We start from the raw sequence: 9,974 nt of genomic DNA, 5'->3' as shown, positions 1-9,974 counted from the left end.
CACCCGAGAGGTGTTGTCTTCACACCAATCAAGCACTCTTTCCCATCCTTGACGCTCAAACATTTGAACTATCCCGATCTTTCTAAACTCCTCAACATTTACAGCCCTTTCACAAACCACCCTGTCCGGTACTGAAGTGGTAACATTATTGACCATCTTCCACTTCCACAGTTTAACTTCCAACTTCCTATCCTGGTAAGCCGATAGAGGTTTGTTTTTCTCTTCATCCCAAACCAAAGCGCTTCTACTATCCCTGAATTTCTCCCACGCCCAATCTTGCCTGTATAGCCTAGCATCACCCTCTTCTATGGAGCTTATGTGACACCCCAGGAAAACCAGGAAACCATGCAACCTAACTAGCTTCCTCAGTAACTACGTGCTAAATTTCGGGACGAAATTTCTTTCAAGTTGGGGATGATGTGACAACTCGAACTTTCAAGATTAGTCTCGTCTAACCCCGTAACTTTATAATCGTGTATTATTCCTTTTACACTACGTTTTATCACTAGTTGCGGTGAATGCTTGTTATTTGCTACTTGTTGAACCTTAACGTAAACGAAAATCATTGTTTGTATGTTTGGGCCGCACACACACTTAGATTGTACTTGGGTCACGCTTGTTATACCCCCCTTCGGCCCACAAGCACACGAGTCATTCTAGGCTGAGTTGCACGAGCCTAATCTCTAAACCGAAGCCCAAAACGAGCACATTTGTACACCGGGCCAATGTTTGGGCCTAGTAGAACTCTAGTGGAGGTTAGCTTGGGGCCGGCTATTAGTGTTAGTCTTTATTCATCACATGAAAGTTCACGTAACATAATAACACATACATAATCAAACCCTAGTTTTTCCTCCCCCTCATCAAGACCCGACGGCAATTCCCTTTCCACTCGAAGACTTCATCGATCCCATTCTTCTCCACTCGGTTAGTAAATCATTACCCTTGTCATGAGATAAACTGGGTAGCATTAATACGTAAGGTTGCATCTGATTGTGTTCTTGTTTCATTCTAATGCTTAGGGTTTCATGTTAGCAAATATTATTAAGAAACAAACTCATATTTACTAACTGTTAGAATGGTTATTGTTGATGATTGTTGTTGTATAATTATAAATAATGATTGTGATCTGAGGTTGCATGTGATTTATCGTGGATAGTAATGATTAGCTATTGAGGTAATCATGCGGGTCGGTTTGCTCTGAACGAGGATCTAGATTTTTAAAAATTATAAAAGAACAATGAATCACTGAGTTATGTTGTGTTACACCCTTATTTTTATACTAGGATTTAATATCTATTTTATACCAAAAGCCATTAAAATTTACATAAGTTTCAAAACTTTACTAGTTAGCCTACTAAGAACAAAAGTAGAACATAATATTGTTGTTTAAGACTTTGATTACAACAAAAGAAACACTGTTTAACAAGTTTAACATAGCGGAAGCTTCGAAATGGAGTGTTCGGTTCATTCATCTTGTCGCATTGATCGCCATCCTTGACTTCTAATCACCTAAGAATCAACAATTAGATCGTTAGCTCTTGATATTTAAGAATGATAAGGCTTAAAGACTAAACTCCCCATTAAAAGAATAGGAAAATAAAAGTGTTCCAGGCTCCACCGTAATTTACGGTACCACCGTAAATTACGGTGAGTGCTGGAAATTTCTGGTTGCACCGTAACACAGGAGAGAACCTCCGTAAATCAAAACCCTTTTGTTTGGTTTGAGCATTTCAACCAAAATTTCAACTTTCGGATTTCAACAACCTGCATTATCAATGTAGTAAAGGTCTAATGTTTCTAGTACACCATACTATAGCCACTACATACATCAATTATCATGTTCGGAATATAGATCATGTTTACTTGATTGTTTGACCCGTTTGGCTTGCCTACGGAATTTCCTTCCTTCATGGCAACTACCAACGAGCTAAAATTCGTCATTCATGCTATATTCAATTTAACTAGAAACTTGATAAACAACTACAACGATCTAAATTTACATAATGTAACGAGGCATGTTACATACCTTTCAAAGCGAGCCCTTCAAACGAGCGTCCACACCGGTTTGTCCACTAGATGCCCCGGCTTCTTTTCCTAAAGAGTTCAAGCACTTTATGTTTAGAACTCCATGTTTTACTCACATAACGCACGTTCGTGATACTTCGTATTTATGCGTTTAAACTTTACAATTCAGTTTTCTTTTAAAACCTTCTTTGAGGCATTTCATCGAACAATATGGAGGCAGAATTTCTATTTCATTTGTTTTCATGTTTATAAGTTGCTAATTAGCCAACTTAACTTCAATTAAGCTATCACATATCATGTAAACATCACCTCCTTCCTGAAACTATCTTCTAAGGTCAATTTTACTAGATTAATCTCTAAGAACCCTAGAAATCATCATCACCTTGTAAAACCCACAACCCACCTTCAAGGTGTTCATGGAGTTTTCTGAATTTAGTCATGATTTCACATGTAATTGGTTGAATTTAACTTCTAAACACCAAGTTGGTTCTAAATTAACCAAATAACACTCATGCATCAACAATTTTCCAGATTTCATAACATCATGAGAAATTCAAACAAGAAATTAACACAAGTTTTTACATACCTTAGAATCCTTTCGTGATGAGGATCACTAATCTATGTTTAGATTTCGTTTTAGAGCAGATTTGGGCTTTCAATTTGAGGTTCTTGAGAGTTTAGGGTTTTGGAATGGGGTGTCGCCCCCTTCTTCTGCTCTGATCGACCAACACTCCAAAATTTGGAGTGTTTGGTTACTAATGGTAATTAGATTTTAGTTTTTGTCAATTTCAGCCCCTCAACTTTGTTCCACACTTTATTTAATGGGTTTTAACCTTTATGAGTTATTTCTAGTCTATCAACTAACTAGGTTTAAGGTTCCTAGTTAGTAAATTCCCGTTTATTAATAATTTATAGCTTTAACATAAAGTTTTATATTTTTGGGGTGTTACAAGTCCACCCCCCTTAAAAAGGGTTTCGTCCCCGAAACCGAATTACATACCAAATAATGTAGGGTGGAGTCGCCGCATTTCTTCCTCGGACTCCCATGTAGTGTCTGACCCTTTTCTGTGCTCCCATTTGACTTTGACTTGACTTATTATCTTGTTCCTCAAACTTTTCTCCTTACGATCTAAAATCGCAATTGGTTTTACCGCATAGTTGAGGCTGTTATCCACCTCGATGTCATCGTAGTGGACACGAGCAGTTTCGTCGGCCAAACATTTTCGAAGATGTGATACGTGGAATGTGCTATGAATTCCACTCAACTCTTCAGGTAATTCAAGTCGATAAGCCACTTTACCGACCCGTTCAGTGATTCTAAATGGCCCAATAAATCTCGGGCTTAACTTCCCCCTTTTTCTGAATCTGATGATACCCTTCCATGGGGAAACCTTTAGCATGACCATATCGCCAACCTGAAACTCAATTGGCCTTTTTCTTTTATCTGCGTATGCCTTTTGCCGGTCTTGAGCCGCTTTCAAGTGTGCCCGAACTATATCAATTTTAGCGTTTGTAGCTCGGATTATATCGGTTGGCGCTAGCCCCCGCGGACCCACTTCTCCCCAACAAACCGGGGTCCGACACTTTCTGCCATATAATAGCTCATACGGGGCCATTTTAATGCTCGCGTGATAGCTATTGTTATATGCGAATTCGACCAAAGGTAAATGAACATCCCAACTACCCCCAAAGTCGATAATGCAAGCCCGTAGCATATCACCCAATGTCTGTATCGTTCTTTCGCTCTGCCCATCCGTTTGTGGATGGTAAGCAGTGCTAAGGAACAATTTAGTTCCCATCTGTTCTTGGAATTCACGCCAGAATTTTGAAGTAAACCGGGTATCTCTGTCTGACACAATGGATATCGGTACTCCATGTCTTGCTATGATCTCGTTGGTGTAAACCTCCGACATTTTCTCCGAAGTATAAGTCTCACGAATGGGAATAAAGTGAGCGCTTTTGGTTAACCTATCCACTACTACCCAAATAGCATCAAAACCACGACTTGTTTTAGGCAGTTTGGTCAATAGGTCCATCGTAATTTGCTCCCATTTCCAAACCGGAATTTCTAACGGTTGAAGTTTACCATATGGTTTTTGGTGTTCAGCCTTGACTTGTAGGCACGTCAAACACTTCTCCACGTACTTCACCGTATCCCGCTTCATTCCGGGCCACCAATAGTTTTGCTTCAAGTCGTGATACATCTTGGTCGCTCCCGGGTGAATGGAATAACGGGATTTATGAGCTTCATCGAGTAGAAGCTTTTTAACCCCACATGTGTTAGGGACCCAGATTCTATTAAAGCGAGTCTTCAGGCCGTGACTGCCCACCTCTAGGTCCTTAACTTGGCCGATAATTCTTTCCTTTTTCCAGTTTTCTGTCTTTACAGCTTCATCTTGTGCTTCTCGAATTTGTTCAAGCAGGCTCGAAGTCACAACCAGTTGCATTAATCGTACCCGTATTGGGGTATAATCCGATTTACGGCTCAGCGCATCGGCCACTACATTAGCCTTTCCCGGGTGATATCGTATTTCACAATCGTAATCCTTCACCGTTTCTAGCCACCTCCTTTGTCGCATATTCAACTCCTTCTGATCGAAGAAGTATTTCAAACTCTTGTGGTCTGTGAATATGGTGCACTTTACTCCGTACAAGTAGTGCCTCCATATTTTTAATGCAAACACTACCGCCGCCAACTCGAGGTCGTGCGTAGGATATTTCTGTTCGTGTACCTTTAATTGCCTTGAGGCATAGGCTATAACCTTGCCCCGTTGCATCAATACACATCCGAGTCCCGATAGTGAAGCATCCGAATAAACCTCCATGTCTTCAACCCCGTCCGGTAGTGTTAGTACCGGAGCTTGAGTTAACTTTTCTTTTAACGTTTGAAACGCTTTCTCTTGTTCAACACCCCAGATGAATCTTTCTGTCTTTCGGGTCAGCTTGGTTAGTGGCGACGCGATCTTGGAGAAGTCTTGAATAAATCTCCTATAGTATCCCGCAAGTCCCAAAAAGCTTCTAATTTCAGAAGGGTTCTTAGGGGAATTCCATTTTGACACCGCCTCAATCTTTGACGGATCCACCAGTACTCCGTCAGCACTTATAATGTGGCCAAGAAATTGTACCTCTCGTAACCAAAAGGCACATTTAGAGAATTTTGCGTATAGCTTCTCTCGTCTAAGGGCCTCTAACACTTCTTGTAGGTGATGTGCGTGTTCAGCTTCACTTTTCGAATATACCAATATGTCATCGATAAACACGATGACCGACTTATCCAGCATCGGTTTGCAAACCCGGTTCATGAGGTCCATGAAAGCCGCGGGCGCGTTTGTTAGTCCGAATGACATCACAAGGAATTCGTAATGTCCGTATCTCGTGCGGAAAGCCGTCTTCGGCACATCTTCTTCTTTGACCCTTAATTGGTGATACCCCGATCTAAGGTCAATTTTGGAAAACCAATTCGCACCTTGTAGTTGGTCGAATAAATCGTCTATTCTCGGGAGCGGGTATCGATTCTTTACCGTGAGTTTGTTTAACTCCCGGTAATCGATACACATGCGCATACTCCCGTCTTTCTTTCTCACGAACAATACCGGTGCGCCCCAAGGAGACACACTCGGCCTTATGAATCCCTTGTCAAGCAGGTCTTGGATTTGGGACATCAATTCTTGCAATTCTGACGGCGCAAGTCGATACGGGGCTTTTGCTACGGGTTTCGCGCCCGGAATCAATTCGATCCCGAACTCTACTTCCCGTTCGGGCGGTATTCCCGGCAAATCTTCCGGAAAAACATCTTCATAATCTCGTACTACCGGTACATCTCCAATCTTTCGTGATTCTTTTTCGGGTTCATTTGCGTATATCATAAATGCTTTGCATCCTTGCTTCATTAGCTTGTGAGCTTTCAACATTGAGCATACAATGGGATTGCCTCCTTTTTCACCATAGATGGTGACGTGTTTCCCGCTCGGAGATGTCAGTTTTATCTCTTTACGGAAACACACGACTTTTGCGTGGTGTCGAGATAGCCAATCCATCCCAACGACGACTTGAAATTCTCCCATTGACATCGGGATTAGATTTATCAAATATTCTTCATCGTCAATGCTCAGTTTGCAATTTTCACATACATCGCAAACAATAAAACTTTTATTATTACCTATCTCTACTTCTAAGGGCACAGGTAATTTAGTTAGAATAAATGAAGGATGTCGAATAAATCCATATGAAACAAAGGATTTATTCGCACCCGTATCAAATAACACACGTGCAGGAATCGAGTTTACAGTAAATATACCTGAGACCACGTCAGGTTCAATCTTTGCTTCAGCGGCTGTTAGTTGAAAAGACCTCGCCTTTGCTTTGGGGGCTTCACCTTTCTGTTCCTGCCCACCCTTATTTTCAACCAACTCCGGGCACTCTGCTTTCTTATGACCCGTTCGGTAACAATTGTAACAAACCGTTACCTTCTCCGGGCATGATAAGGCTATATGTCCCGTTTTCTTGCATATAGGACAAGGCTTATCCTTGTAATGACATTCGCCTTTATGGCCCCTCCCGCAAATTTTGCAACCCGGTGACCCGCCTTTCGTATCAGACTTCTTTGAGCTCTCACTTGTTCGTGCCTTTTTGGTAGGGCTGGGATTTACATCAGGTGCCCTCCGTTCACCCCTTTCGATACTCTTTTTCAGCTCTATTTCCCTTTCCCGAGCAGCATTTATAATCTCGGTAAGGGTCTCGTATTTGGAAGGGGTGATAAACTCTCTATACTCGGCACTCAACATGTTATGATAATAATATATCCTTTGTTCTTCGTTTGTTACAAGATCATCACAAAACTTCATTTTATCCATAAACGTTGCCGTGATCTTGTCTATGGTCTCGTTTTTGTGCCTGAGCTGCATGAATTCTTGCTTGATTTTATTCATAACCGCTTTGGGGCTATGATGCTTCAGAAATGGCGTCTTGAATTCATCCCAAGTCATGATCTTAACAGCCTCAGCACCGATCTCTCTCTTCTTGTTATCCCACCAATCTTTTGCTTGATTTCTTAGTTGACCCGTACCATAGGCCACATAGTCATTTACATCACAATGGGTTCTCTCGAATACCCCTTCGATATCACTTAGCCATCTTTGGCACACTATTGGGTCAACCTCCCCATTGTATACCGGTGGTTTGCAAGCCATGAATTCCTTGTATGAGCAAGGTTTTCTCCCTCCATGTTTTTCCTTTTCAAGTTTTGAGTCGTCTTCTAATTTCTTGATTCTATCTTCTACCATTGATAGAACTGTGTTTTGAATTCTATCAATGAAGCCTGCCAGACTGTTTTCGATTGCCTTTCCAACCTCTTCGGCAATCGCCTCCCTGACTTGTTCGGTGACTCTTGGCACCGCATCATCGTTACCTTTATCAGCCATCTTCGTTTCTGAAATGTTTACACAAGTTGTTAAAACATTCCATTTATAACACATGCTGTTCTTGTTTGATTCTATCAAGTTCATAACTTGATTTAGTCATTCTTGCTGTTGATTCAATCAAGTTCACAACTTGATTTGATCGTTCTTGCTGTTGATTCAATCAAGTTCACAACTTGACTTGATTGTTCTTGCTGTTAATTCAATCAAGTTCACGACTTGACTTGATTGTTCTTGCTGTTAATTCAATCAAGTTCACGACTTGACTTGATTGTTCTTGCTGTTAATTGAGCTTACTTGCTCATTTCATGCATGTGAGTTCATTTCTCATTCTTTACATAACATAAAGTTTATTAACTGAAATTAGTTCTTACCGGATGGTCGATCAAGCTTGAACCGAACACTTATTGACAACCGAGGCTCTGATTACCAACTTGTTACACCCTTATTTTTATACTAGGATTTAATATCTATTTTATACCAAAAGCCATTAAAATTTACATAAGTTTCAAAACTTTACTAGTTAGCCTACTAAGAACAAAAGTAGAACATAATATTGTTGTTTAAGACTTTGATTACAACAAAAGAAACACTGTTTAACAAGTTTAACATAGCGGAAGCTTCGAAATGGAGTGTTCGGTTCATTCATCTTGTCGCATTGATCGCCATCCTTGACTTCTAATCACCTAAGAATCAACAATTAGATCGTTAGCTCTTGATATTTAAGAATGATAAGGCTTAAAGACTAAACTCCCCATTAAAAGAATAGGAAAATAAAAGTGTTCCAGGCTCCACCGTAATTTACGGTACCACCGTAAATTACGGTGAGTGCTGGAAATTTCTGGTTGCACCGTAACACAGGAGAGAACCTCCGTAAATCAAAACCCTTTACCGTAAATTACGGTGACACCGTGATTTACGGTAGCACCTGGGAATTCATGGTTTTGTTTGGTTTGAGCATTTCAACCAAAATTTCAACTTTCGGATTTCAACAACCTGCATTATCAATGTAGTAAAGGTCTAATGTTTCTAGTACACCATACTATAGCCACTACATACATCAATTATCATGTTCGGAATATAGATCATGTTTACTTGATTGTTTGACCCGTTTGGCTTGCCTACGGAATTTCCTTCCTTCATGGCAACTACCAACGAGCTAAAATTCGTCATTCATGCTAATATTCAATTTAACTAGAAACTTGATAAACAACTACAACGATCTAAATTTACATAATGTAACGAGGCATGTTACATACCTTTCAAAGCGAGCCCTTCAAACGAGCGTCCACACCGGTTTGTCCACTAGATGCCCCGGCTTCTTTTCCTAAAGAGTTCAAGCACTTTATGTTTAGAACTCCATGTTTTACTCACATAACGCACGTTCGTGATACTTCGTATTTATGCGTTTAAACTTTACAATTCAGTTTTCTTTTAAAACCTTCTTTGAGGCATTTCATCGAACAATATGGAGGCAGAATTTCTATTTCATTTGTTTTCATGTTTATAAGTTGCTAATTAGCCAACTTAACTTCAATTAAGCTATCACATATCATGTAAACATCACCTCCTTCCTGAAACTATCTTCTAAGGTCAATTTTACTAGATTAATCTCTAAGAACCCTAGAAATCATCATCACCTTGTAAAACCCACAACCCACCTTCAAGGTGTTCATGGAGTTTTCTGAATTTAGTCATGATTTCACATGTAATTGGTTGAATTTAACTTCTAAACACCAAGTTGGTTCTAAATTAACCAAATAACACTCATGCATCAACAATTTTCCAGATTTCATAACATCATGAGAAATTCAAACAAGAAATTAACACAAGTTTTTACATACCTTAGAATCCTTTCGTGATGAGGATCACTAATCTATGTTTAGATTTCGTTTTAGAGCAGATTTGGGCTTTCAATTTGAGGTTCTTGAGAGTTTAGGGTTTTGGAATGGGGTGTCGCCCCCTTCTTCTGCTCTGATCGACCAACACTCCAAAATTTGGAGTGTTTGGTTACTAATGGTAATTAGATTTTAGTTTTTGTCAATTTCAGCCCCTCAACTTTGTTCCACACTTTATTTAATGGGTTTTAACCTTTATGAGTTATTTCTAGTCTATCAACTAACTAGGTTTAAGGTTCCTAGTTAGTAAATTCCCGTTTATTAATAATTTATAGCTTTAACATAAAGTTTTATATTTTTGGGGTGTTACATGTTGTAGGGATAGGGTTGCAAGATGCGTCATGGCATCTGATGATGTTCCCCGACGAAACATCAAGTTTCGTCACAAATAACTTCACAACGAAATATAAGGAGTTTTGCCGGCCGATTTCCGACGAGACACAAGGAGTTTCGCCGCCAGCTTAGACCTGACGAAAGTTGGCCTTTTGTTCTCATCATCTTTCGTCTTTGACTCAACTTTGAGGGGAATGAGACAAGTAGAATAGTGCTAACTATAATGTGCTTCCATAATCTAAAGGGTTGATATGGTTCATGGTAATTATGATGTGAATGTTGGTGTTATCAGAATGTGAAG

The 9,974-nt window shown here is 39.9% G+C and overlaps 1 protein-coding gene across 4 annotated transcripts; it reads right to left on the bottom strand.

Annotated features, from left to right (window-relative positions):
- Positions 1-1,327: 1,327 nt before the first annotated feature.
- On the bottom strand, positions 1,328-9,366 carry LOC110891756. 4 transcript variants are annotated; one of them, XR_002565533.1, is made up of 4 exons: positions 9,287-9,366; positions 8,702-8,769; positions 2,027-2,094; positions 1,328-1,509 (listed from the first exon to the last, which is right to left on the bottom strand). XR_002565533.1 is itself a non-coding variant. In XM_035975816.1 (3 exons), exons 1-2 carry the CDS (start codon positions 7,305-7,307, stop codon positions 2,030-2,032), a joined length of 1,050 nt encoding a protein of 349 aa, XP_035831709.1. In that variant the 5' UTR covers positions 7,308-7,316; the 3' UTR covers positions 1,328-1,509; positions 2,027-2,029. The 4 variants fall into 4 exon arrangements, 1 of the variants encoding a protein (XP_035831709.1); XR_004863976.1 differs by lacking the exons at positions 8,702-8,769; positions 9,287-9,366 and adding an exon at positions 2,612-2,691; XM_035975816.1 differs by lacking the exons at positions 8,702-8,769; positions 9,287-9,366 and adding an exon at positions 6,323-7,316.
- Positions 9,367-9,974: the final 608 nt, after the last annotated feature.

This window comes from Helianthus annuus, chromosome 8, assembly GCF_002127325.2.
Source record: "Helianthus annuus cultivar XRQ/B chromosome 8, HanXRQr2.0-SUNRISE, whole genome shotgun sequence".
Taxonomy (NCBI): Eukaryota; Viridiplantae; Streptophyta; class Magnoliopsida; order Asterales; family Asteraceae; genus Helianthus; species Helianthus annuus.
This window is presented reverse-complemented; position numbering and strand designations above follow the sequence as displayed.

Bases quoted from the DNA above. Each gene is read 5' to 3' on its own strand.
- LOC110891756 (XM_035975816.1), bottom strand. From the start codon at position 7,307: ATGGTAGAAGATAGAATCAAGAAATTAGAAGACGACTCAAAACTTGAA. The intron at 2,095-6,322 runs GTATATTTACTG...TGAACTCTTTAG, and splicing joins TGAACCTGACGTGGTCTCAG to GAAAAGAAGCCGGGGCATCT.